The sequence below is a fragment of the Scleropages formosus genome, chromosome 1, assembly GCF_900964775.1.
Source record: "Scleropages formosus chromosome 1, fSclFor1.1, whole genome shotgun sequence".
NCBI classification, from domain to species: domain Eukaryota; kingdom Metazoa; phylum Chordata; class Actinopteri; order Osteoglossiformes; family Osteoglossidae; genus Scleropages; species Scleropages formosus.
This window is the reverse complement of record NC_041806.1, coordinates 34,307,973-34,334,904: the sequence shown is the minus strand read 5'-3', so window position 1 is coordinate 34,334,904 and position 26,932 is coordinate 34,307,973. Positions and strand designations below refer to the sequence as shown.

The 26,932-nt window shown below is 45.3% G+C and overlaps 3 protein-coding genes across 11 annotated transcripts in view; 2 read left to right on the top strand and 1 right to left on the bottom strand.

Moving 5' to 3' along the window:
* The first annotated feature begins 784 nt into the window (after positions 1 to 784).
* On the top strand, positions 785 to 7,576 carry kif25 (kinesin family member 25). The gene is made up of 15 exons (XM_018735107.2): positions 785 to 877; positions 1,007 to 1,072; positions 1,534 to 1,656; positions 1,904 to 2,042; positions 3,297 to 3,400; positions 3,683 to 3,771; positions 4,101 to 4,140; positions 4,601 to 4,668; positions 4,927 to 5,001; positions 5,184 to 5,327; positions 5,421 to 5,597; positions 5,725 to 5,879; positions 6,409 to 6,633; positions 6,897 to 7,052; positions 7,296 to 7,576. The coding sequence occupies exons 1-15, from the start codon at positions 809 to 811 to the stop codon at positions 7,445 to 7,447; spliced, it is 1,782 nt and encodes a 593-aa protein (XP_018590623.2). The 5' UTR covers positions 785 to 808; the 3' UTR covers positions 7,448 to 7,576.
* Positions 7,577 to 9,362: 1,786 nt separating this feature from the next.
* On the top strand, positions 9,363 to 12,469 carry hebp2 (heme binding protein 2). 4 transcript variants are annotated; one of them, XM_018735137.2, is made up of 5 exons: positions 9,363 to 9,396; positions 9,595 to 9,715; positions 10,339 to 10,474; positions 11,426 to 11,606; positions 11,841 to 12,469. In XM_018735137.2, exons 2-5 carry the CDS (start codon positions 9,641 to 9,643, stop codon positions 12,025 to 12,027), a joined length of 579 nt encoding a protein of 192 aa, XP_018590653.1. In that variant the 5' UTR covers positions 9,363 to 9,396; positions 9,595 to 9,640; the 3' UTR covers positions 12,028 to 12,469. The 4 variants fall into 4 exon arrangements, with proteins under 4 accessions (XP_018590653.1, XP_018590652.1, XP_018590651.1 ...); XM_018735136.2 differs by having other exon boundaries at positions 9,369 to 9,454; positions 9,598 to 9,715; XM_018735135.2 differs by having other exon boundaries at positions 9,369 to 9,454.
* A 1,133-nt stretch (positions 12,470 to 13,602) lies between these two features.
* Positions 13,603 to 26,932, bottom strand: part of nhsl1b (NHS-like 1b) — a 103,209-nt gene continuing 89,879 nt past the window's right edge. For 3 of the 6 annotated variants that reach the window (XM_029251045.1, XM_018735269.1, XM_018735272.1), the window contains exons 4-8: positions 25,990 to 26,185; positions 24,550 to 24,681; positions 19,532 to 22,831; positions 18,389 to 18,518; positions 13,603 to 15,738 (exon numbers count right to left, since the gene is read on the bottom strand). In XM_029251045.1, the coding sequence (XP_029106878.1) occupies positions 15,075 to 15,738; positions 18,389 to 18,518; positions 19,532 to 22,831; positions 24,550 to 24,681; positions 25,990 to 26,185 (4,422 nt within the window). In that variant the 3' untranslated portion in view covers positions 13,603 to 15,074. The remainder of the gene's footprint in view (positions 15,739 to 18,388; positions 18,519 to 19,531; positions 22,832 to 24,549; positions 24,682 to 25,989; positions 26,186 to 26,932) is intronic. The other 3 variants (XM_029251050.1, XM_018735271.1, XM_029251048.1) reach the window with 2 other exon arrangements.

Genomic DNA, 26,932 nt, shown 5'->3' with positions numbered 1-26,932 from the left:
ACCTGTTGCAACAAGATATTATATCATTAAGTGATTGTCTGATTCAATTCTTGCAAAAGTCCAGCAAAGAGAGACCGTGAACTTCTCCTTCAAGTTGCAAACCCGTTGAAAATCAGCATCTGGCAATAATAACACTGTACTGGGATGGAGTGGCATCCCATCCAGGGTGCGCTGCATAGCCTGGCCTACTGTTCTTATAGTATAGTCAGTCACTCTAATAATAATAATGAGTTAACTTTTCAGAGGGGGTGCGGTGGCGCAGTGGGTTGGACCACAGTCCTGCTCTCCGGTGGGTCTGGGGTTCGGGTCCCGCTTGGGGTGCCTTGCGGCGGGCTGGCGTCCTGTCCTGGGTGTGTCCCCTCCCCCTCTGGCCTTACGCCCTGTGTTACCGGGTAGGCTCCGTGACCCCGTATGGGACAAGCGGTTCTGAAAATGTGTGTGTGAGTTAACTTTTCATTTTTAAAGTCTGTGGCAATAAAGAGGTCCCCTAAGACCGTACCTATTTGCGTCGTATAGCTTGCACCCAAACGGAAATTTTTCTTCAAATTGAAATTATACAGGCATTTGGCTTAAGTAAACGAAGCAGTGACTCGTCGTGAGCGCTTCAAGAAGGACAGTTGAAGAAGGTGCGGAATAATACATAAATAATGAAAGGAGATCGCGGTGTGGCCATGCATGCGCACGGAGCCGCTCGCGCTGAGCGCGCCAAAGAGGATTAGCTTAAAGTCCGGCCCTCCTGCGCCCTTAAGCGGGATCGCGCTCCACGGGGCTTCGCTGCGAGGATCTTCGCTCCTGCGCTCGGCTCGCAATGCCGCTTTTCATAAACCGAGACCAGATATTCGCTCACCAGGTCCACCTGCTGGAGCACAAGTTGCGGGTACGAGCACTTCCTCTAAAGTTAACGTGGCGCTTCTGCTGTTCTGGTCCCTGAGGTGCGTTATTTACTGTACTTTACTTGATCTCGAAGGTAACTGGGTTCCCCCGCCCCTTTGTCTCTCCCCGACAGACTAAAGAGGAACGGATTCTGGAGCTGGAGACGGAGAATGCGCTTCTTCACCTGCGGCTCGCCGAGGTACCGGGACACCACCTGTTCGCTCGCGCACTGGAGCGCGTGGCCGGATTGTGCGCGCGGCGCGGCGGTCTGTCCTCCCAGAGCCGCGCTGCGTCCTCCGCCTCCATGATCCGTTCGCTTATTATACCGCTGCAAGGGCTGAAGTGTCAGCTGCATTCATTCATTCATTCATTAAATTTTTTCTTAACGAAAACAAATCTCGGCATAATTGATCCTCATGGTGAAACTGGAAATGCTTAATAATAATGTGGCGTTACAAAAGTAAATGTGACTAATATACCAGTGAGTTAAAGCATCATGGATGGATGTCTGAGCCTTTGTGCTTTGAAGCTGTAATGAATCGAGTGTTTTTACAGTAAATGGTCGTGGGAAATCCGGACACAAGTACGGTGCAGCATGGTGTTTCTGTGTAATAGCTGTGTCGGAAACCTGTTCGTGTGACACGTCTTCATGTCTCCCAGTGTCTTGGAAAACTTCGCAAAGCTCAGGAAGAGGAGGCTGATGCCCACAGATGTCCAGGGCATGGGAGCCATGTCCAGAAGAGAACCCAGGCTGCTCTCAGGAAGATCCTCACTGAAGTCCAGGTGGGACGATGTCGACCGTGTCTGGCTCTTACGGACTGCAGAACATGCAAACCATTTAATGTAGAGATCTCTCTTAAATGTCCATGGGGAATACACACGTTCCCACTTCATTTCCTTACTCATGGCCTCCAGCTATTCCCTGCGCTCTACTAAGGCTCCCAGACCAAGATGCTGAGATGTGGAAATTGAGACAGTGCTCGAGCGGAAGGACACGCCTTACTCTGCACCCAAACTGCTGCGTTCGCAGGTCCTGAAGCAAGGCCTGCGGGACGTGTTTGCCGTCTACCTGGGCTTCTCCACAGAGCTGGGGCTCCAGAGCAAAGAGCTGCTGGACAAAGTGGCTGAAGCAAACAGTGCCGTCCAGGAGCACGACTCCCACATGCACTGTAAGTCTCCTTCATATGTGCCAGCGAGTCAGTATGAATAACACACCTCGTGGTGCACAGAAGACATAGAGCGTACACCCAATCCGAAGGCCATTGCCATATCGGTACAGTATATTATTAGTATGTGTGTTGATGAACACTCAGTACAGGGTTATGGATTTGTCTGCATTCCATCTGTCCAGTTACCTGAGTACCCTTGCAGTATGCGCCGTGAATGGTAATACGCTCACGTTCTCTTGCCTCCGGGATAATCCCGTCTTCCCCCAGAAAGCCTCTGTGAACAGAAGGCTTGTGTGTCACCTGGCCATCAGGGCCATGCCCCCCCTCCACTATGCTAACCCAACCGGGCAGGTGTCCCTGGACATCTGGAAGTAGCCATTACATTTATTCATTTAGCTGATTCTTTTCTCCAAAACAACTTACAACATTAAGCTACATAACAAAGGGTTACAATTTTTACTCAACCAATCTAGGGGGAGTACTTTGCTCCAGGGTACTACAGCTAGAGGTTGGATTCAAACCTGTGACCGTGGGGTCTACAGGCAGCAGCTATAACCACTATACCACCCACTGTCCCAATACTTTCTCACCACCTGGCTGGATGCCTACTATATTTATTCTTCTTACTTGTTTTTTGATGTGACCAATGTTTAACGTGCGCTAACTGTTCATGGAAAACACTTATATATATGAAGGAATAAAAATATGTTCAATGAACTGATAATGAAATGCTTACTCATGAACCATTTTACTTTTTTACATATGCAACATCGAGTAAAAGCATCTGAAAGATGAGCTTTGGAACATCAGTTTTAGTTTTGGTAGCAGAATTTTAAATCAGTTTACTTACACAGTTTGTTCATTTTCTTTCAGTTTTTAGTATTTATTTACGGGGGTGCGATGGCGCAGCAGGCTCCGCTCTCTGGTGGGTCTGGGGTTCAAGTCTCACTTGGGGTGCCCTGTGGTGGATGGGCATCCCATCCTGGGTGTGTTCCCTCCCCACCCAGCCTTGCGCCTTGTGTTGCCAGGCTAGGCTCTGGCTCACCGCGACCTGGTTTAGGATGAGCGGTCACAGACTGTCACATATGTGTGTGTGTATGTGAATGTGTGTGTATTCATTTATTTTTTGATGGACAGCACATAAAACACAGCTCGTTCTTATGTTTCCTATGGTGTTTAGTTTCTGCATCTTAAATAGGGGTCTGAATACTAAAAGCAGCTAAATGAAAGACTGGTTACGCTTAACTTGTTCAGCCTTGCGAAGTCATGTGGAGATGCTGGAGAAGTCCCTCCAAGAGGAAAAGGAGCACTGCAAGGAGGAGAGATTGAGGAGGAAGGTCCTCCACAACACTCTTGTTGTGAGTTGAGTGGCACCCTTTCCAACCGTAATCCTCATTAAACATTTTTAAAACAGCACCGGGCATTTTGCAGGCACCAACACACCTCAGTGAGGAAGAAGGTTATGAACATAAGGCAGTAAGCACCATAACAGTTTACCTACCATGAAATACCACTGTCATGCTGGCACATACAATAGAGACAGTATAATCACAGTTCTGCTTCTGCTACTTAGCTTAGTGTTAATGCTCTTTCTGTCTGCTGTGGTTCTGCTTCTCGAACCTTTCTCCCTGTCAACACAGGAGCTGAGAGGAAACATCAGGGTTCATTGTCGAGTGCGGCCCATCTTGCCGTTTGACGGCGGTCTGAGCTGCCCTGCTTATGTCTTTGGGTAAATCTGTTTGATATCATAAGACATACTATATAGCAAAGATAGTCTATGGTGAAATTTGCTAAGCATGTGCTTGTAACACATAGCAATATAATAATATGTCTGTAAATATATATTTCTTTGATTTTGTGGAATGAAGATAATAAATTGTACTAATGACCATTGCGTTGCGCTATTAACAATCATAGACCCGACCCGCGCAGCCGATGTACGGAAAGTTTCCTTGTTGTGAAAATGCATTTGTTGCATTTTTTTCATTTCGCAAGTATTAGAATTACCTTTGTTATGGAATCATTTTTTTTTTTTGTCATTTTTTTTGTGTATTTTAGGTCTGCTTTATCAGAGCAAGTGATACGTGCAATCAGTGATGTGAGTATGAAAGACAATTTGATTAAACATTCCTTTAGTGTTAAATGAAACAAACAACTTTACTTAAGTATCACATGTCTGCAACTATGTCTCTCTTTCTTCTAATGTAATGCACACATTGTATTTCCATGAGATGTGTGTTGCTTTGGAGAAAAGCATCTGCTAAATGAATACATGTAAATGTGTTAAATATTCTCTGCTGGAAAGAATGAGTTATTCTCTGTATGTGGTATAATTAATTGGCGAATTATAATTGCAAAGCGAAATTTATGTGCATTATTGTGTCTATAGTAAGCGCAGTTGGGGGTGGACTTTTATAATTTTTTTATAGCATTCCTCTTAAATATTCCTTTAAATAATAATGCACTACAGCAAACCATTACATAGTACGGAAAACTGGGTCCCGCTAAAAATTTGACCCTGTGCACTGCTCTGATGGGATATTCCTATTGTGTTGTAGGACACCATTCTTGTGAATTCTTCCAAAGCTGGAAGCTCAACAGTGAACAAAATGTTTGACTTTGACAGGTAAATTACACTTGTTTTTTCGACAGAGCTATTGCGCAGAGACGTGTCTGCTGAGGTAAAGGGGTTTCGCATTTGAACGTTACGCTTGTTGCTAAAATGAACATTTCAGCACTTTGAAAGCCCACAGCGGAATCGTTCGTACTGGTTCGTGCCGGTAGTATTGCGAGCTCTTTCATGCACACCACTGCAGAAAGTGTCAGCTACCGGGTGTGCCGGGAGACGCTGTTCATTAACCACCATTTATGATCTCACTGGCAGGGTACATGGGCCAGAAGACACCCAAGATGCGGTGTTTGAGGAAGTACGGCCGCTGCTTACCTCCTTGCTTGATGGGTGAGTGGAGAGGGCTAACCAGTCAGCTTTGTGCCAGTAAATCCCCGGGAAGACGTACGGCGTACTTATTATCTGAACCAAATGCTTAAAGGCACAACAAGTCATGAAACAGCACGTGGCTTCCTGATGTCTTCACTAGGGTACTTTGTGGTTTTACATCGTGCTCAATATTTTGGCCTCAGTTACAATGTCTGCATCGTGGCGTACGGACAGACGGGCAGTGGGAAAACACACACGATGATTGGCTCTCTGGCCGAGGAGCCCGTGAATCCTGAGGACGCCCCCTTGCAAGGCATCATCCCCAAGGCTGCTGCTGAGCTCTTCAGGTAGAGTTTCTTAAGTGCCTTCACTCTGACCTGTACCTTCAATCTAACCCTCTGTAGACTCTGTTTCAAAGTTCCCACGTGTGTTCTTTGCAGGCTGATCTCGGAAAAGCCAGCTGAGAGCCACGTGGTGGAGGTGTCTGTGGTGGAAGTGTACAATAATGAGGTGTTCGACCTGCTATCCAGAGACTCTGAGGGAGCAGCCGTTGGAACCAAGAGGGATGTCATTACCACCAGTACTGGCACCAGTGAGGTGACCTCCCTCACTTACGAGTGAGTCCCGTTTCCTATTCCATCACCGTCGCAGGTAGCCGCAGTCAACCGCGTAAGAAATTTAATTGAGCTGCTGTTCAAAAACACTGGAATATTTACGTGTGTGTGGTGGTCGTTCTGGGATCAGGATGGTGCAGAGCCCGGCGGAAGTCATGCAGCACATCAGCTCTGTGCTCCACCTGAGAGCCCGCAGCTCAACTCTCATCCACAGAGACTCCTCCCGCTCACACCTCATAGTGACCCTCACTGTCACGTCCAAGAGCCCCAGTGCCGTCGCTCTGGGTGAGACAGACCGACTGGTATCTCCTGCCTCTGTCACAGCATCATTCTTTTATGCTTTATTATTACGCTTTTACTAGGGGGGTGCAGTGGCGCAGCGAGTTTGGCCCGTACCTGCTCTCTGGTGGGTCTGGGGTTTGAGTCCTGTTTGGGGTGCCTTGCGATGGACTGGCGTCCTGCCCTAGGTGTGTGTGTGTGTGTGTGTGTGTGTGTGTGTGTGTGTGTGTGTCCAGCCTTATGCCCTGTGTTGCCAGGTTAGGTTCCGGCTCACCGCAACCCTGCTTGGGACAAGCGGCTTCAGGCACTGTGTATGTGTGTGCGTGTATTACACTTTTAATTGCTAAGCTACCTGGAATAAATGATATTTCACATAGGAAACTTTTACAACCTAACTTGTTTTTCATAAATATTTTCTTTCACCTTCAGTTATTAAATATACTATGTAATATTTAAATAGTTTGAGCTGCCATTAGTGCACGCCAAAGCTGTAACCACAGTGGTGCGACTGCTTTCTTGATTCGCTTTCATCCAGCCCGCAGGCTGCAGAGCGTCCAGCAGGAGCTTCAGCGTGGCTCTCAGAAGGAGTGGTGGAGTCCTCGCTGTCGCAGGGCCACCGTCAGCCGTGCTGCTAGCCCCGCCTGTTCGCCATACCACTCCCCCTCCCACTCCCCCTGCCCCTCGCCCAGGCCAAGCATCACCCAGGCCCCCATGAGAACCAAGTTACAGCTGGTGGATCTGGCTGGCAGCGAGTGTGTTGGTGAGTCACACTCTGGTGCTGAAAGGAAAGTAGCGGTACAGATACAGAGGGCTTTTGCAGCAACTTTTATTCACTTCCTTGTATAAGAGAGCATGAGGTTCAATCCTACTGTCAGTAAATGTCTTTGCATTATACTGTGTAATTCTGAACAAGACGGAGTTGTTCACATAGGCTGGCTGACCGTAAGCAAAGGGATTGGTCTGAATGGCAGTAGATCCCCCTAAATGGATTAAAGTGGTAAAAGGAGGATGCACGTCTGGCAGGTGTGTCCGGGGTGACGGGGCCAGCGCTGTGGGAGACATCCTGCATCAACCGCAGCCTGTCTGCTCTCTCCGACGTTCTGGGGGCCCTTGCCGAGCAGCGGCCCCACGTGCCCTTCCGCAACAGCAAGCTCACGCACCTGCTACAGGACTCAATTGGTAAAAAAAAAAAACACACAACACAGCACAGGCACAGTTTCGCTCATCGTTACAGTACAGGAACACACACTCTGCACGTACTGTTTAACAAGTGTTTTGTCTACAAGGGCACTGACACACTTGTGCACCCAAATTTGACTTGCTTACCCAGTGATTATGAACTGATCTCTACAAAATGACTGGTACTATCAGCACAGCTGGGTTGAAAGTGCTAAATGGCGACTGGGACGCCTTGTCTCCTAGGAGGAGATGCCAAGCTGCTCGTGATGCTCTGCGTGTCTCCATCTCAGCGGTTCCTGACCGAGACCCTTCAGACCCTGGGCTTTGGCGCCAGGGCTCGCCAAGTACACAGGCCACCGCCACGGAGAAAAAATGCTGCTCTCAAACTAAAATGAAAGATATGGATCCAGCCTGCAGGCATCTGAATTGGAGATATGGGTGTCACAAAGAAACTCTGGGCCACATTCATGTAAAAGATACACAGTTAATTATTTGTACATTTAATGGAATGAAATGGACTTCCAGATACTTTGTCCTGAACGGTCTTCTTTGTCATTGTAGCATTTAAAAATATTTTATCGTGTTCTAGTGTGTTACGAGGCCCAACAAGCATTTGTTTGGAAATTAACCTTTGCAGTTATATAGAAATGTAACAGCAATTTTGATTTTGTTGAGAAAAAAGAATTATTTTAGAATGTGGTGTCAGTTCTTGCTGTCCTGTGGAAAGAATTACTGTAACTCCTCACAATAGCTATAGTTTTTTTTTTTTTTAACCATGATTTCTTACAATACAAAATGCTTTTTTATTTACACAAAACTGTGCTGATGTATTTGTTTCCACAGTACATTTTTATCCATGTTTTTAACATGAACTTTTGTAGCTTTTCAACAAATTATATGGATTAATAATTTTGACCTGAAAAAAATAAAGGCTTTGTAGATTTTAGAGTGTCATAAAACACAATATCTTAATTTATAGTTTGATAGATTCACCGCTGTGTCCTGTGACCCTGACAAAGGAAACACTACCAAAAGAATGATAATTTGAGGTATCAGGTACATATGACGAATGCTGTGTTCCTAAGCAAAATAATTGCCTTACTGTTAATGTTAAGTGTCTGGAAAGTCATTTAACATTTAATGTAGCATCACATATTCCGCTTGTGTTAATTTGATATTTGACCTTTGATGGACAAAAACACAAGTAAAAAACTGTCCAGTAAGAATAAAATGACAAATAGCAATAAAATGTATCTTTTTAAAATAAATTGTCGACATTTTTGATTATGCTGTTACTCCTATTAGTGTTAGCATTAAAAGTTTTGAGAATCATGCTGTTACGCCGAATAAATTAACAAGGAATCAAAACATCTAATCATAAATGAATCATTATTGCTATTTGTGTCACAAGGAAGGAATTCTCACTGTGGATTTCTGTAATTCACGCTGGGCCGACAGTCCGTTATATAGAGCCGTTATCCGTTACAGCATGTGGATTTCTTCTCTGGAGTCAAGGGTTTCGCTGGTTCCTCAGTTTATTAGTTTGATAACATAACTGCTCTCCTTGAGCGCTGTACAGGGTGCACTTTGATCAGTTTGGGGTCAATGTAATCATATCATGTATTTGGTCAGAATGAGCTTGGAAGAGAGAAGTATTCGCAAGAGGCCACAGTTTTCTAAAGGACTTTTAAGCTTGATGCAAGAGCTCAGGGCTCTGGGTTCGAGGCCTGTAATGCTAAAACCGCTCCAGAGTTCATTACTGGTGTCAGGAGTGGGGACCAGCACTACCTGTATGAGACAAACGTAGCAGTACGAGTAGAATTGTGCCCTTGTGCTCCCAACTGTCCTGTGTGTTAACTACAGTGAGTTCATTTCATTGGAGCTTTGTAGTAGTAGTAACAGATACTTTTATCACACAGTAATATCCTTCTATGAATGACGTCTAAGACTGAAATTGCACAACACTTCGACCACGCAGTTGCACATGTTATGAAACACGCCCACTTTCACTATGTAACCAATCACGATCGAGCTGGACTCTCGGCAGCCAATCGTAGCCGAGCACTGTTTTCTTTCTCAGAGAGAGACGGTGCGTTTCTTGTTCAAACGCGAGTGTTAAGTTTTAAAGCAGCTTTCAAATGGCCATCGTGGTCACTGGTATTACAAGGTTGTCTGTCTGTCTGTCACGTTTCGTTTTCGTTAAGTAACCGAACCTTATGAAACGAACTGAGTTATGAAACGCATGACAAGGCGAAAAAAGAGGTGGATTACGAAACAGGAGGAGCTCGATAAAAGGGCGACGACGGACACAGGGGGAGCGCTGGGCTGCGCGCGCGCACTCATTGTACGTACCGCGAGCGCGTGAATTACTCTATACTTACACTGGTAAAATCAGCCGTCGGGTGAGTTCATTGCAGTGCCTGTTCACGTGTGTGTGAGAGCTGTGCATGGCTGTTTTACTGTGTCATTCCTGATGATTCCAAGCCGGTACTGATAAACATGCCGGGGGGGGGGATTCTTTGTTCGTTCTGTTTCTTTACAGCAGAAACTTAGTGACCGAGTGAAACTGCACCACGGGACACGCGGCGATGCTCAAAACTGTCCAGCAGGCTTTGTTCTCCACGGGGCTGGAGATGCCCAAGTTTACTCGAGTGGAGTGTAAGGTGAGCGACACGTACCGGCAGCCGCTGCTCGCGAGCTCCCCTAGTGGAAGGAGTGGGAATTGCGCTAGTCCACTGCTAGTCCACTGCTAGTCCACTGCTAGTCCACTGCTAGTCCACTGCTAGTCCACTGCTAGTCCACTGGTCTTCCCTGGTGGCCCTCTTGGCTTTTTCTTGGGTCAAAAAAAGCCTTATTTGCATTTACTCTTCCTGGAAGAAACCTTCTGCCCCTGTGTTATAATAAACCCTGCATCATGACAAACACTTTGGTGTGTTTTTTAAACCACACGGCACCACTTGTTGCAATGTACAACCGTGCTGGGGTCACCTGAACAGTGTTCACAAACATGGTTTTTAATGCAGCCCTTAATCAGGTGACATTTCAGTAGATTTCAAACAGTTTATAGGAATTCCCATTTTTATTTCTGTACACTTGATATTTAGTCACTGATGGGTGATTTATCTGTAGTTACTCTGTAGCCTCAAAGCAGGTGTGTGTTCCTGCTGCTTTGTCTCTGAACTCCACCCACAGCAGCTGACAGTGTAATATTGTGGGAGAGTGACCTCATGACTTCTGTTTACCCGTCACCTGGAAAAAGTTCTGGCATCATGTCTTTCCACGGCAGAGCGACGAGTACGAAGTCCGCAAGTACCAGGCGACCAACTGGGTTAACACCTGCGTCTCTAGCATGCAGTATGACCCAGCGCTCAATACCGGATTCATGCGACTCTTCAGATACATCCAGGGCAACAATGAGAACAGTGAGTGTAAAGGAAATCCATATAGACTCTTATCACAATGGACTGACGGGGCCACATCGAGCTGTTGTATTACAGCGCAAACACCCCCATCAAAACCCAGCAGCGGGACATGAATCATAATGCTTCCAGTACTACCAGTTCTGACAGTGGGTAACTAAATGTTGGGCAGCAGGTGCCGTAGTGCTTAGAGCCATCACCTCGCATGGTAATTCCAAATAGTTTACAATGTCTTACTGACATGTTGTTTTGCTTTTTTTAAAAGTGATTGTTACAGTGGTTGTATTTTACTATGCTGGAGTGGATGACAGATTTGCTTTAGAGGATGGCATGAAGTATTTGCAGTATAAAAACATCGTAGGTAAATGTTTGGCTAATGTGATTTTGTGGGTTGCATTATTTTTTTTGGAAAATGTGTACTTTTTGTTTTGGGAATTTAAACATTTTATTAACTAAGCTGATGCTTGTCTCCAAAGTCAGTGTTAAGCTACCTATTATATACCCATTTAAAATGCTAGGTAATTTCTACTGGAGCATTTTAGGGTAAATTGCTCAAGGGTACTACAGATGGAAGTGGGATTTGAACCTGCAACATTTCGGTCTAAAGGCAGCAGCTTTAACCACTATTAAGGAAGAATTCTGAAAATACACCAAAACGCCTAATATAATGAAAACGAGAAAATGCTGTAAGGCAAAGGGTATTACTCCTATAATAACGTTGTGAGGATGACTGACATTCTCATGCGGTTTTATCATACATAGGCAATAATTTACTAATGTTTTCTTAGCAAGGCATATTATTTTTCATAGATGGCTATTTGAAATTAGTCTCTTGATAGCGTAGGTGTTTCTTTTATTGTAAAAATGTACTTATGCAGCCCTGCCAAAGCATTTGTGTTAAACGCTCTACAGGATACAACCACCAGTCCAACGCTGTGTGCTACTCTGTTTCAGAGGAGAAGGTTGAGATGACTGCTCCAGTGACGTGCTTGGTGGACCCAGGAGCAGGACCGGCCTGTGAGAGCACCTTCACCGTGTCCTTCTACATCCCAGAGAAGCACCAGGCAGACCCACCCAAGCCTACTGACCCAGAGGTGTTCATTGAGAACAGGAAGGAGTTCACTGCATTCGTGAGGTGTGTCTGAAGCATGTTCACTGTGGTCATATTGAACCAAAAACAATAAAATCCATACTGCTGCCAGTAAGTAATTGCTGTCCCCACGAGTACACACCTGTATCTTAAAAATACTTGAGAAATTGAAATTGATATGAATGCAGTGTGGACAGATGTTAGTAAATCAGTGCACAGAAGAGCCTCTTGTAAAGCAGTGCTGAGTGCGTTCCAACACTCAGACCTGTAACCCTGCAGGACCTATGGAGGTTTCTCCAATGAGCAGAAGAGCCGTGAGGAGCTCCTGAAACTGACCGAGAGCCTGAAGAGAGACGGGGTCGAGTTCTTGGAGAAGCCGTACTACACGGCTGGATATGACAGCCCCTTCAAACTGATCAACAGACGCAATGAGGTGTGGATCATTGGAAAGAGACAGTGTGACTAATGTAAGAGCCCACAGCTTTGCTCAAAAAATGCAGTAACACATTCAAGGCCTCTTATTTTCAAAAAAACACAACCGGTAGTTTGTGCCTTCAGAATTTCTGCCATGTTTTCTAAGTGCATTTTAATATACGGTATTTTCATTATGCATCATCTATTGTTGACAGCGTTACTGACAGCTCCAGGGGTGCTTCACACACTTGTAGACACACCCATTTCAATTTTGGAGAGAAATTTACCTTGCTCCAGGTAAAGGTCTACAAGTGACTTATGCAGTGGCAATTTATTGGCAAATTACTAGTGCATTTAGTTTAACTGGCAGCTCAGTTTTTGGTGTTTTGTTTACATTTGGTTTTGTGTGACATAAAAGCATTGGAATACTTTTTATTGCATGAAAAGGGACTAAACTGATAAATGTGATGACTGTGGTTTTTTTTTTTTTTTTTTTTTTTTTTTTTTTAAAATAGGTTTTCAGAATTCATTACGTTCCCTAGTAATACTGTCAACTGTTTGAGACATGTCAGTGTTATAGGTATCACTGAATGAAGAGGGGGGGGAAATGGGTCAGAAAGTGTCCCTTACAGAGCTCTCATGTTACCTGTTTACTCAGCTTTAAGTGCTTAAGCTTTTGTTAAGCACTTGTGAGATTACTGTCCCACTTGGGATTTGAATAATTTGATTTTTATAGCACTACTTGTATAATATAGTAACAATGAATAAAATATTTTTGAAAATTGCTAGTGGGGCTGTTTTACTAATCAATGTTTTGAACTTATTTCAGCATTGAGGTGGTCTGAAAAAATAAATCAGCAGAAGCTCTTGAGCTGTGATCCAGAAATCTTACAAACTTGTCCTGTTTAGCGTGTATCCCATACCTCTCTCGGGTAACGTTATGGTTTTACTCTTGGATTTATGCAACACTGCTCTATTTCATTTTGGTGTGGGGGGGGGTTGGTTTAATAAAAGAAATAAGCTGTTTAGCCATTTGAACAGTTAGTTAATAGAAATCCTACTGGTCAAGTTCATTGTAAAACAGCATTGCTGTAAACATCCACCTGTCAGTAATAACCACTTGTGCGGAGTAGGGCCGTTGTTGTTCAGAGCCTATCCTAGAATATTACATGAGGCAGGATACAGTATAAATGGGTTGCTAACATATTACAGGGCCATGACACACACTCAGACACAGAGGGCAATCTAGAGTCACCCATTCACCTGAAACATGTCTTTGGACTGTAGGAGAAAATCCCCACACCATGAGAACATGCAAACTCCACAGAATGAGCTGGATTCAAACCTATGTCTGAATCCATAGCCCATGACCTTTGAGTCAGCAGTACTACCTACTGCACTACCCTGTAGTACTTATGTAAACTTTCAGGTCCATAAGGGCAAGAGGAATTATTTGGAAAGATGTTAAATCAAGTTGGCTTATGAGTGAGTCCTGATGGCTGCAAGATGAAACAGCAGGGTTTATAGTTCATGTTGAAGTCCTTCAAGGAGGTAGATGGAAACTGCAGTGGCAGGTGACCATGAATCAGACAAATTTTAACACAGAACTTTATTACAGACACACACAATTAGCAGCCAGTTTTCACTTCAGAATCACACCATCTCCAGCGATAGCGACAGCCTCGTTTAGCACCATACTGAGATGGAGCAGATCACTGGCACTCAACAGTCCACCCATTAAGGGCTTCGTGAACCTTCATCCTTCCATTACTAAATTCTACACACCCTGTAGCTGGAGGGGAAAGATCAATCACCCCCATGTTCTCCCTGTACTATAAATAAATAGTCTACAAAAGGATGTCCCTTGCTCTTCAGTAACAAAGGTCCTAAAATGTACAAATTCTGTGAAAATAAGTCATGTTACTTTTACAATTGTCTATGTATTTACAAAACAGTACAAAACTGCACAAGAAAGATACCTATCATAGAAAGTTGAGAAGTTACAGAGTAGCATCATTTTTGAGCCCTAGGTAAACCTGTGTCTAGAGTCTACTCCCTGTCACAGATCCTGGACACCTCTAGAACAATCTGGAGGAAATACACCACACACTAAGTTGTATTAGTTCTTTGGTAACTAAATGTTCACAAAATAAAACTGGACTTTCTTGTTCAAGTAAATCTTTTTGCATTAAAACTAATTCTTCATCTCCAGTTAGTAAATTCTAACAGACCAATTTTTATACATAACTACCAAAAAAAACACCAATATATAGTGCAAATCTAAATCACACTACAAAAGGTTTTCCAAGCCTACAGTGAAATCCACCTCAGCATAACCTTCTTGTCCACATGCTTGTCTCTGTCTCCCAACATTTATGGTACGTTCGAGCCCCCATCAGTTCCAGTTCATGATAGAAAATGCAGCATTTCAGCGAACCCTTCGATCTCAGAGGGAAGAGTCCTACGCTAGAGAGTGGAGAAATTACTCAAGTTGTGCTCCTTGTGTCCCTCCTTTTATGTCTCCTAAGGCTGAGACTAGGAAAAAAGAGGTGACAAAAAAGAAACTGCAAATTCCTAAAGAAAAGAATGGAAGGAACATATATGAGCCATGTCAAAATTTTCATTTCCCACAAAGCTTTCTGCCGCCAAGAATGAAACCAGTTTGGTTGTAGAATCAAAAAGTTTCACCACTGCAAAAAAACTTAATTCCTCTCTTTTCCAAAACCTGCTCTTCAATTCTTAGGAAAAACTATAGGAAACTAACAACTCGTACATTTCAGACCTCCAAACAACAGAAAGGGGAATAAAATCAAAAATCAGGCTACATTGCTTTCAGAAATTGGTTATTGCTCTTGGAGAATTTCATATTAGACGAAAAGGGAAAGTTAATGGATAAAATGTGCAGTACAACTGGCGCCCACTTCAGACTGAGAACAACAAAATTCACACAGGCTATTAGTGCTCATCCTATCTGTATTTGGGGCCAGAACCCAGACCCGTGGGCTCTGTTGGGTAAGGTTGGAGTCTCCAGTGAAGCTGGTGTCTCCCCTCGGTTATGTGAGAGTCCAGGGTCCCAGTTTCAGGGAGCTGACCTGTTTCTTAAGTGCTGCCTCCCTCGCATAAGGTGGCACTGGAGTCCGGTAAGTGCGGAGAGGTCGACAGGGTGGACCGAGCCTCCTCTGATGTCCTTTCTTCAGCTGCCTCGGCTGCTTCAGCCAGCTCACCCTCCCGCTCGCAGATTACGGTCATGGGGCTGCTGAGGATGCGGCTACGGGCGTTATACTTGCTGCTGGCAGCAGATGGCGGTGCACGGGACCGTCCGTACTTTCCTCCAGTGAGGGAGGAGGAAGACGACGAGATGATGCTGCCCGTGGAATAGCGAGTCAGTGAACCCTCACTGCGGGCCCACTCTTCCTGTGCTCTCTTGCTGCGGCCTAGGGAGGCACTGGAGGTGTCCTGCGCAGGCAAGTCGAGCCAGGACTCTGAGCGCGTCCTCTGGAAGCGGGGGTCCGTGCTCTTAAGCATCTCTGCGGCGGACATGCGGAAGCTGGTCTCAGAGCGGCTGCCCTTCTTCAGGAGCAGGGCCTTGAAGCTGTCGCTGCTGGTGGCCGACTTGCGGAGGCTGCGTTGGATGGAGCCCGTCTGGCGAGACAAGGAGGCCTGGCCCGGGGAACTTCCTGTCGGGGTCACAGGGGGGGATGGGGAGAGGCCTCGCGAGCGCTCCTCCTCAGACTCTCTCCGCCCCAGCACCTTTCTTTTCGACCTGGTGGCAGCAAGAGAACGACCTGAGCGGCTGAAGAGAAACCTCATCGCTCTAAGAGGAAATCATAGCCATGTGGAGGACTACTGTCCAAACAGAACTTCTTACATGTTCTCTTATTTATGAATCTTGTCCCACAAGGTCTAAAAATAGAGCAGCTCCATACATTGCTAAAGAAATGCTATTTTACATAATTCATGGCAATGTACCCCTGAGCAGAAATGTATATTTCATGGTATTCTGGAGAGGGTTCAGTGCAACAGTCCGCAGTTACCTGGTGCTGAATGTGAATGAGGAAACAACGCTGCTTTATGACCAGAATGTCCACCACACTGAAACACAGCAGCAAATCTACAAGTGCTACCCTATACCTATAGAAGGCTTGGTTCATTTTCATTCATACTTCAACATCACAGCAAGCCACACTGATCTCTTTTACATTATTTTTCCCCACTGGAAGCAATTCCATAATACACAACGGTTATAATCCTCGAAGCAGGAGGACACAGGGGAAGCTAGAAAATTTCAACAGCAACTGAAATATATTTGATGCTACAACTCTCACTGCACATTGCTACTGAAGTCAAGACACAAAAACTTGGAACACAAGAGTGCAGTTATTTCACAGCTATGCAGACAGTCCAGTTTTGCCATTCTCAGGAATGTCTGGAGTCTCCTGCACCAAGCATAGGAATCTACATGGTGCTAAAGCCATGAGTGACAGGGTTACACTGTAAGTACTCTGCATTTGGGTCTATGCTAATTGTAGCCACGGCACTCAGAAACACGACCAGCCGTCACAGCGTTACTTGCCAGTCTGAGCCATGCCTGCAGGCGGGTGTTCCCGCTGAGCCTTTCCCGACTGCACGACAGGAGGAAGAGGAAATGAAGGACAGGTGTGATGAAGATCGAGTGTTGAGGAAGGGAGCACAGTCAGGTTTCACAAAGAAAGCCGAAGAGTGTCTGAGAACAGAGTTCTGACACTTCATACAAAACATTCCTTACGTTGGCCTGCAGACTGAGGGAAAACCCTTCTTACTGAGAAATGCAGAAAGACGTTTTCCATTTCTACCAGGATAGTATAACAAAGACACATCCTACATTCTATTGCTGGCAGATTCTTGGTTGAACTTTTGATCATTTTATTAAGGTGATTTGCCAAATAATCAGTCAAATATAAAAAAAACTAAGTTCAACAGATGTCAGAATGGTTCTCTGCTTACAGGTAACTAGTGCAATGGAGGATCTCAGAGGGTTCATGGGGAGTAGGGCTGTCACTATTGATTATTTTGGTAATCGGACAATTCTGTTGGCGAGTAATCGAGTCTTACTATTGATTATTTTGGTAATCGAGTAATCGGACAATAATTTTGGCGAGTACTTGAGTAATTGTTTTTTATTCACAATAAAAATAGAATCAAGTGAACAATAACATATCATGCATTGCATTTCAAAATTGAAAATAAAGCCATGGTTAATTTTTGTAAGGGTTATAATTCCTTGATTTGTGCAATTAGTAACCATCAAACATGCTAACCCAAGCGGGAGTTTATGAGTTATGAAATCGCGATGAAAAGTAATGTGAACATTTTGAAACATGGATATATTCACGCCTTAACTTCACATTTCGTCAGAGTTTATCATCATCTACATTCCATTAAATTCTGCTCTCTGACGGGTGTTTAAGTGGTGAAACTCTTTGTAATGCAAATATATCATACATATATCATGTTCGGTCTTGTGTTTAAAACGGCGTGCAAATTAAGAGTATTCAAAATGATTAAAGTAAAGTTAGTAGTGAACTTACCGTGCTGGCGAGCATCTGTTATGCCTGGATGTCACCTTTTCAGGTGCTGTAGCATTGCAAATGTGCTGTTATTGTATTTAAGTTGGTTTTTGCACAGACTGCAGACAACTATGTTATTATTTTCTTCTAATGTGAAGTGTTCCCACACCTTTGACATTTTCTGCCGTTTTTTGCACGGACCCTCGTCTGTGCACCGCCGCCTTTCCGCCATTTTGCCGAGTACTCGACACGGCAAATTGTACTCGAGGATTTGTTTAAACCGGGTACTCGAAATTAATCGAGTTATCGTGACAGGCCTAACGGGGAGCAACGTCTGTCGCGCTATTTCTTGATAATTGTGAGTATTTATGATGACATGTCAGTGTTTGCTCATATCAGCTGATCTTCAAGAATCCTTTAACACCAATGGTCATCAGCTAGTACCAGGAAAAAGAAATTCCTCAAAAGTAATGCACCAGACCTCTCTGGGATTTAGAAGTAGCCAAACCTGGGCTAGTGTTGTGTACTGAGTGTGTGCCTTCACTCACAAATTTAAGTCACTGCCATGCAGCCTGGACATGAATGCACAAGAAGTAAAGAATTAAGACCAATGATGTTACTTTGCTGAAAAATGGATAAGGCTCTTTTGCTTGCTAAGATGGCTTGTACATGCAAGGGAGTGAAAACGTCCTGGGTGTATAGTGTACGCATTTATAGAACATAGTGCTTTACAGGCAAAGAGACGAGACAGTTTTGATGGACAGGTGACAAACACAAAAAGACAGGTCAATTTGTGTTTGGAGAAAAATGGGCACGAGGGCAGGGGTGCGTTGAAGGCGTTGTAAGGGCCCAAAGAGGAAGTGCTACCTGTGAATGGCGGCAAAAAGGTCCTCAGTTGTACGGGGTCGCGTGGGTGTCACCATGTTCTCCACACTCTCTTCGTCGGTTCTGGCAACCGGTGACAAGAGGGCAGCGTTGGTGTCCTCAAACACTTCACCTGATGGATACAGACAAACACACATCAGAAGCATGCCCGACTAATTCTGTCCCCACAGATGCCGGCATAAAACGGAAGCACTGGAGGTTCATACATTCCTCTCCGTTTTATTTTTTCCTCTCCTGGTTACACTGCTTCCTTGCAACATCTGCACCCAGCCTCTCTGAGCTGCTGCTGCAAACGCCCCCCAAACACCCTGCCTTTATCTCTTAAACAGCCTCCTCCTGGGAACACTGTCGTTTTCTGTCTAAGCCTGTGTGTGTGTATGTCTGTGTGTGTGTGAGAAAGAGAGAGGGGATAGGGGAGAGAGAGAGAGAGAGAGAGATGGTAGAGAGACAGAGAGAGAGAGAGAGAGAGAGAGAGAGCACATTCGAGGAGGAGAGAAGTGAGAAAGTGTCCCAGTTCCTGCTGCGGCAGGATGCTACAATAAGCCCCTGTCTGAGGGAGGAGGTGTGGCCTCTGGTCTGTTCGTGTCACAAAGAAGAGGCAGGAGGGACATATGAGCAGCCTGCACTGACAGAGCAAGAGGATGCTGCTTATTTATGAGCTCCTCAATCCTGGTGGCCTTGACAGAGAGACCTGATGGCATCAGACAAGGTGGCGGGGAGCAACAGTTACTGCAATGCTGCTACATTTCTGGAGAATCCAGTTGTTCTTTGGGGCCTACAATGGCTCCTTGGGAAAGAGACTAATATGGTGGATGTACGTGTGCACTACGGTAGCACTAGCCCCAAGCTGCTGGTACCAAAGTTATTTATCCCAGCCTCACCTAAACATATATATTTTCAGTGATGCCATTTGTCAAATCTTGGTTCAGGCAACTCTGTAGCAGCTTTATTTGTAGCGCAAAAACAACCTATATTCATTTCAACCTGCTAAGAAAATTCTAATGATCAAAAATATGAAAGTGCTTCTCTCTGTTTTTTTATACAGTGAGAAAAGAAAAAAAAACTCTGATGCGTGTCTTGGGGACAACAAGCAGCAGATGAGGACAAGGCGCTTACTTCACTCACCATCCTCTTCTTCCTTTGAGCTAATGGAACCAGTGGTGCTGCTGCCACCATCTCCATTTCCACTTGCATCTCTGTCTGAAGCGCTGTTGTTGTCAGAGAAACTGAGCTCCCGGACACCCACCATGGGCATTCTGTCCACCTGCAAGCTGTCAGCGGAGACATCACTGCTTAAGGACTCTCGACTCTTGGATAGGGATGGCATGGATGCTTCAGAATCATTCCCCTCCTCGTGCCTCTCATGCTGCTTCAGGGACCCTCCCTGGCTCTCCGTAATCCCAGAGACTAATATTTCATTTTGAGGACTCAGTGCCGTTGTTAAATCTGCATCCAGGACTTGATTTTTCTCCTCTGAGGCAGGCTGTGAAAAGGTAGAGGGTACAATGAGTGAGAGCTTGGGCTTCTTAGTGGAGATGGGAGGTTTCTTCTTGGGAGTGGTAATTTGCAATGCTTTTGTTGGGCTGGCGTAAGGTGACTGCTCTTGGTTAGGCTCCGGAGAAAGTAAGATCTCTTCTGGGGACGCTGAGTACATTTGTTGTGGGACAAGAGCCTCTGAATCGCTCACTAAATCTACTGCTAAAGTGACTTGTGGAACACTAGCCTCTGGTGTCAGTTGTGTTTTCTTTTCATTCACAATGGAAGAAGAGGACAAAGTCAAAGGTAACACACTGGGGGGCTCTAGCTTTTCAGGTTTTTCTGGTGTTGTGGGCTTGATGGATTCCTGGTCTCCCTCTGTTTCCTGGGATTTAGCAGAAGGTTCTTCCTCATTTTCAAGTTTCTTGACAGAGCGAAGCTGCACCATTTGAAGGGCTTGGGCAGTGATGAGGGGCATTGAAGACTTGGCTGATTCTTCAGAGTGATTAGAAGTTAACATCCTCCCTTCTTTGGTTTTGCTGTCCATGAAATCAGGGTTCACAGATCTGGGGAGCTCAGTCCATCCTTTTAAGTTGAGAGCTGGAGCTGGAGGTGGGACTATGGAAGATAGTAGTAGTGGTGGAGGTGGGGGTGGGATAGGAATACTTGATTCCAGAGATGTAGTTGGGGGATGGGGTGGGATGAGGGGACTGATAACTGGAAAAGCAGAGTCCAGCAAAACCTCTGGAGGAGGGGGTGGAAAATCAGGAGAAGATATGTAGTGGGACACTTTTTCAACTGTCTCAGAAGCTGCAGGTAATGGTGGACTTGGTGGAGGAGGAACAATTTCTTCATTTGTACACACTGGAGTTGAGGATGGAACAGCAGGGGGATGTGAAGCAACTGGAGTTTCGGCAGGGGTGGGAGAGACAGTTGGAAGCATAGGGAAGCCAGGCAATGGTGGAGGTGGTGGGGGTAGAGGGGTTCTTGCTGAATCTGAGGTGTTGGAGGACAAAGATGTAGAGGAGGAAGACACAGACACAGAGGACAGGAGAGAAGACTTCCTCTCGGGCACTTTAGGCTTGGTCTTCCCCCCTGCTGGAGACACTGATCTCATGAAAGAGGGCACTGGGGTGCCTGCTGTAGGGGTGTTGGACTGGCTAGAATAGCCACTGGAGGGGGAGGTGAGTCTGTGCACCCTGTCCGGAGAGGCAACTGCTTTGGGCTTGACCACTCCGGCATTGTCCTGGTTTGGTGGCAGAGATGCTTCAGAAACATTAGGGAGGGAACCCCCATTAGCAAGTCCCCCAGGTGTTCCAACAGTGCTGGGTGAAGAGGTGACAGGGGACTGTAGCTGCTCGCCATGTCCCCGAGGATAGTCCCCGTAGTAGCCCCAGGATTCAGCGTAGTCGGATCGCAGACTGCTGGTGTCGCTTTGTGACGGTGTGACGGGACATAGGGAGTAGACATTAGTGATAGAGGCCGACACCCCACTACTCCCAGCACTTGCACTGCTCTGGCTCCGTGGTCGCAGCACCCAGGGATCCTCATAATCACTGGAAGGGCTCTGAGATGGAGATGAGCCCCCCTTGCACTTTGCTGTCATCTGGAGGGACTGCTGCAGGGTAGCAATCAGTGTTTCATTTAAGACTGAGCCATGGATGCTGGGCTTCTTCCCCGGCTTACGTCGAAGGGAATCAGTCCGAGTTGGTGGGAGTGGGGGTTTCTTGGACTTGCGAAGGGAAATGCTGCGGGATAAGGATTTGTCGCTGTACAGACTGGAACGGTCATCTAGGCTGTGGTGGTCACGGTACTCATACATACTGTGCCTCATCTGACTTGCACTATGGATACTGTTATGGCTCCGTGATTTGAGTCCTGAATCCATATGCATGGAAGTGTAGTAACCATCATTATCCATGGAGTACAAAGAGCTGGCATCTGTCTTGTTAGGAGATCGCTCCAGACTACTATAGATATGGTTGATGGGAGTGGAGCAGCTAGAAGTGAGGGGCCTCTTGGGTAGGATGTTCTCTGAGGCCTCAAAAACCCATTGGTCAGCAGCAACAGTGCTTTGGCTCTTGAAGCTTTTGTCGGAGTAGCTTGACTCACTGGCGGCATCCCGGTTGCAGCTTTCTTTCCTTCCATCCAGAGTGCTGCATTGGGAGTCCGTCTCACCACTATTGCTTAGGGATACAGCCGAGTCACAGTTGGACGAGGTAGCCATCTGGGCAAAGGAGAAGGCCGGCAGCAATCCATTCACCTTAGTGGCACTAAGGGGTTTGTCGGCTGGGTAGGAGATGGGCTGCATGCTCTTTGCTGTGCACACACTGATTATCTCAGCTGAGGAGGACAATGTGGCATTGGAGATGAGGGAGGTAGAGTAGGCGGCATAAGGAGAAACTACACAAGCTATAGCCTGGTCATCTGTGGTACTCCTTACTTCCTGGGATTTCGGACGAGATAACGTGGCAGTCTTCGGTGAGTTCCTGAGGTGCACTACTGTCTCATCAGCTTGCAGCCTCCCAATTTGTCGAGGCACAGTTCCAGCAGAGTAACCCTCTAGCCTGTAGGGAGCACTGCTGCAGCCAACCTCAGCATTCAAGGAGATGCGGGCCCCCTGGCGGGGCAGACTGTGAAAACGCTGGCCTCCTCCCCCGTTGAGCTGTGGTGCAAAGACAACGCCAGGACTGTCGCTAGCAATGGAGATGCTGCCTGAGGAGGAGGCAGAGAAGTTGGCCATCTGTGCAGCGATGCCCTGGCCCCTCTGAGCTCGGATCCGTCGCATCGATGGTTGTACAATTTTTACTTCCTCTGTCTGGCAACTGGAGTCTCGAGTGTCAGTACGCCGCAGCCCTGAGCTCATGCTGCTCACTCGGCCTAGAGTGGAGGAGTGCTGTTCAGGGATGTACATCGACCGAGCCCGCAAATTGTGGTGTCCCTTGGCTGCTGCAAAGAGGAGGAACGCAAACAGTTGAATTTTACATCTGTTCTCTATTTTTGACACAAGGCTGTCAATAAGATGACAATCTTTTCAGAGGCCAATTAATTTGATTTGCACTTGCCCTTCTGAAGTGATTAATTAAAACAAGGCCTAAGGAAATGGCCATTTCACCCATCCCAACACTCTACTCAATCTTACATATCAGAAAAAGTATGACATGGCAAGAAATTATTAATAGGTATATTTTCCAAACAACAAAAAAAAACATGTCAGAAGTAGAGGCAGTTATTCCTATTCTGTAACAATAGTTTGTCATACAAAGCATGTCACTGGCAACTCAGAATCACTCTCACAGGGATGTTCAGTTGACACATCTTGTTCACAGGGAAACATCACGCTGCTTACTATATCTTTCATCAACAGACTCACTTGATAAGTAATTATCTCATGGAACAAAACTACTCAATCCTTTCACAGAATGAATATCCATTAGTTATTAATGTAAAACCATTTGTGTGTGACGTTTTCTACCTTATTTAAAGTGACAATGAGAGGAAAAAAACATGGTGGTGGCCAGAGCATAAGAGACAATTTCATCAGGGCACTAAACAGGCTTCAGGAAACCCTTGAAAACCCTTTTAGTTCTATAAACAGGGTTTAGGTAAAACAAACAAACCTGCTGACAGACAGGAAAAAAAGAATGCCTTAACTTTTCCCTCTGCCTCATGATGACTTGAGTTCAACATCCGTATCAGTGAACGGACCCAAAAGTCAATTTTGTGCCAATTAAAAGCAGTGAAAGGTTGATGAAATGGAGCAATTAGGTGTATTTATTGCCTAAATTGGTTTATTTACTGCCACCCAGTGCAGCAGCTATATCTCAGCTGTTTCAGCCACAATGCAAGATAACCTGAAGGGTAGCTCACTGCGTAAGGCAAAGCTGTTTCCCCTGCATCCCGGTCCACTCTGAATCCCAGTCCTTTCCATTTATAAGAATTAGTATAAAAATCCCCTCTGGCATTACGCAATCATGGAAATATGAGGAGATCTGCCAGAAGAGTTGAGGGGATTATCTGGAGGGCTTAGCATCAGAGTGTGGAGCAAACTACAGCATGCTATGATTACTACTATGTCTGAGGATTAGCACTTGGAAGCAAACAAGCAGGACAATAGAGGAAATGCAGGAGGAAGTTACAGGGAACTTATGGAAGGATCACTGTTTATGAATTCAGAATGTGACAATGGTGATGCTGTGGTTGGAAGAACAGCACTGGCTTTCTCTTCATGTTCCTCCAGAGGCATATATGTGGTGTTACTGCTAGTGGCACAGCTTTGACTGGAGGTTAGGGATGTCATACACTATAGAAGTCAACATGGACCACTCATGATTCTGTAAGGCAATAATCAGTGACTCCTTTGAGAACATCTTATCCTTTTAGCATAAAAGTAACAACATATTTTTGTGTTGAAACACTAAAAAACATGAAAAACAAGTGGCATGATGGAAAACAGGATTTGAGGCCAATCACAATGGTCTCTCTTCAAATGAAATTCCTTTTCCCACTGGCCCCAATGAAGGTCAATTAAGGTGAAGTGATGATGGGAAATAGAAGTTATGTCAAGAAGGACCCTACAGCAAATAAAAACTGATGAAGTGATCAATAGATGGTGGGGGCAACCGATGAGATGAAGAGGAACAGGATCTAGCACTGATGAGCCATACCTAGTTCCTTCTGGATGTTGTCAGGAACCCCTGAAATTGTCTTTCTCCTTTTGACCTTCTTGGGGCGCCTGACGATGGTGTCAGAGTTAACTAAGGAGCGGCGGATGCTGGCCTGCCGGTCAAAAGTCTCCCCTGGTGCGAAGCAGCGAGAGCAAGCACACTGGTGGTTACTGAAAGGCATGCAGTTTTCATGCAGAAACAGCTCCAGACATTAATATACACAGAATCCATGAGTCCGAATAGCTGGCAGGCAGTTTGAGACCAGGTCCGAAAGCATAACTTTTTCAGTTTGTAATAGAGATACAAACGCCAAATGTACACTGACTTCAGTTTTAAGTAAAAATACGTAAAGGTAGTTCACACACCACTCTTTTCGGATATAGATGTGGAAAAAACAAAACACACACAGACACACGCAATCTGAAACCGCTGATCCTGAGCGGGGTCGCGGCAAACCGGAGCCTAACCCAGCAACACAGGGTGCAAGGTTGTGGGGGGAAGGGACGCACTTAGGACGGGGCACCAGTCAGTCGCTAGACACCCCAAGCATGACTCGAACCCCAGACCCACCGGAGAGCAGGACCCACCCAGCCAAACCCGCTGCACTACTCTGCCCGTCAAAAAAACAAAACTTTTTTTTTTAAATTTTGAAAATTCACATTGGTTTTATGTGTGAGGTATAAATGAAGGGTGAGAGATCTCAAAGACCGGATGACAACAGCTGAGAGCAAACAGTTATAGTCTCTAGTGCATCTCCAGTGTATCTAGTGCTATGCACTGCCACTGTGACTACAAAAATCTCTGGGGGTTTTTGAGGATCTAGCTGTGCCAGAGTGTTTTCAGACATAGTCTCAAGACCTAGAGAGACACAGCTGCAGAAAAACTCAAGCATAATGGACAGGAAAGCACCAACAGAGTAACTAATCAGCTGACCTTTTGTTTGACACACCCACCAGGGCAGTAAGAGACATACTGGGTGTCCTTCAAGTATAGAAGCTTGGACAGGGAGCAGGAGCCAGTCCCACAGATATAGTTAGTTAACCGTGAAAAGTGAATAGGAAACAATAGAGAACTAAAATCCACACATGTGCTGGTACAGCTTTTGTTACCAAATAGGGTTACTGCAGTCAAATTTCAACTTTACGTGCATTAACAGTTCTGTGAGCTGCAAGAAATCAGCCTGGCATCCACTCCAAAAATTGCTTATGAAAAGGTCTTTGGAAACAGAATTAGAGGAAGTGAGCCCTGAATGCAATGTTTTAATAATGAGTTTCTTAACTAGCTAGGTTACTAGTGTTACCCTGTGTCACACAAACATTGTCAGAAATATGCAGAGAAACAAACATGACCCACAGGACCACCTTGCCCATTACACAGGCAGCACAAGAACCTCTCACGATAATCTTAAAAGGGGGTAACCTACAAATGGGTCTAACAAACCTGTGATATTAATAGGGATGACGTCGGTGGGCACGGCCTGCGCCTGCTGCCTCATCTTCTCCTCCGGGGTTGGTAGGGGCTTGGTCTGACTCGAGGTGCTTTGCTCGGTGGCATTAGACCCACCCTCTGGCTGGGGCGTCCTCGGGCTCGGGGAGTACACCAGCTTTTCTTCCTCGGCTGACGAGGATGTCGTAGACTGGAAACGGGGTGAAGATGGGAGGGGTGAATACATACACTGTGCAAATGAAACATGGATCCATAAACTGCTTGACTTTCAGAATCACACCGTTAGTATGTCTATTGAACAAGAAGTTGGCAAACACCACATCATGCTAATCTGTCTATTGCGTCCTGATTTTATAATACTGCAACTGTATATTTGCAGCTGGTAGTGTAAAGGTCAGAGCTGCTGTCTTTAGACCCAAAGGTCGCAGGTTCGATCCCCACCTCTGGCTGTAGTACCCTTGAGCAAGGTACTTACTCTAAAATTACTCCAGTAAAAATTACCAAGCTGTATAAATGGGTAAACAATTTAAGTACCTTAACATTGTAAGTCATTTTGGAGAAAAGTGCCAGCTAAATGAATAAATGTATAATTTTTAAAGCCTGACAAATGCACTTTAGTTTTTTCTTACGCCTACCATTACTACTCTATTATAGTCAGGTTTTTGTTATACCAAATGTGGTTCCCCAGGACAATTCACTGCATATACAGGGCTTTGGGATACTGACACATTCATTGTACAAGGTCAGTTTAACAATATGTAGATGAGAGAGCCACATACTGTATATCATACAATATACTGTATATTAACAAAGAGACACACTTCCAGACATTAAATACATTCATGTGATCAGTGTTACAGTGTTCAGACTTAAGAATTTTTATAAAGAATACTTTTTCCATGTAATTCTCTTGCTAGAGTAATTCAGAGTATCCAGA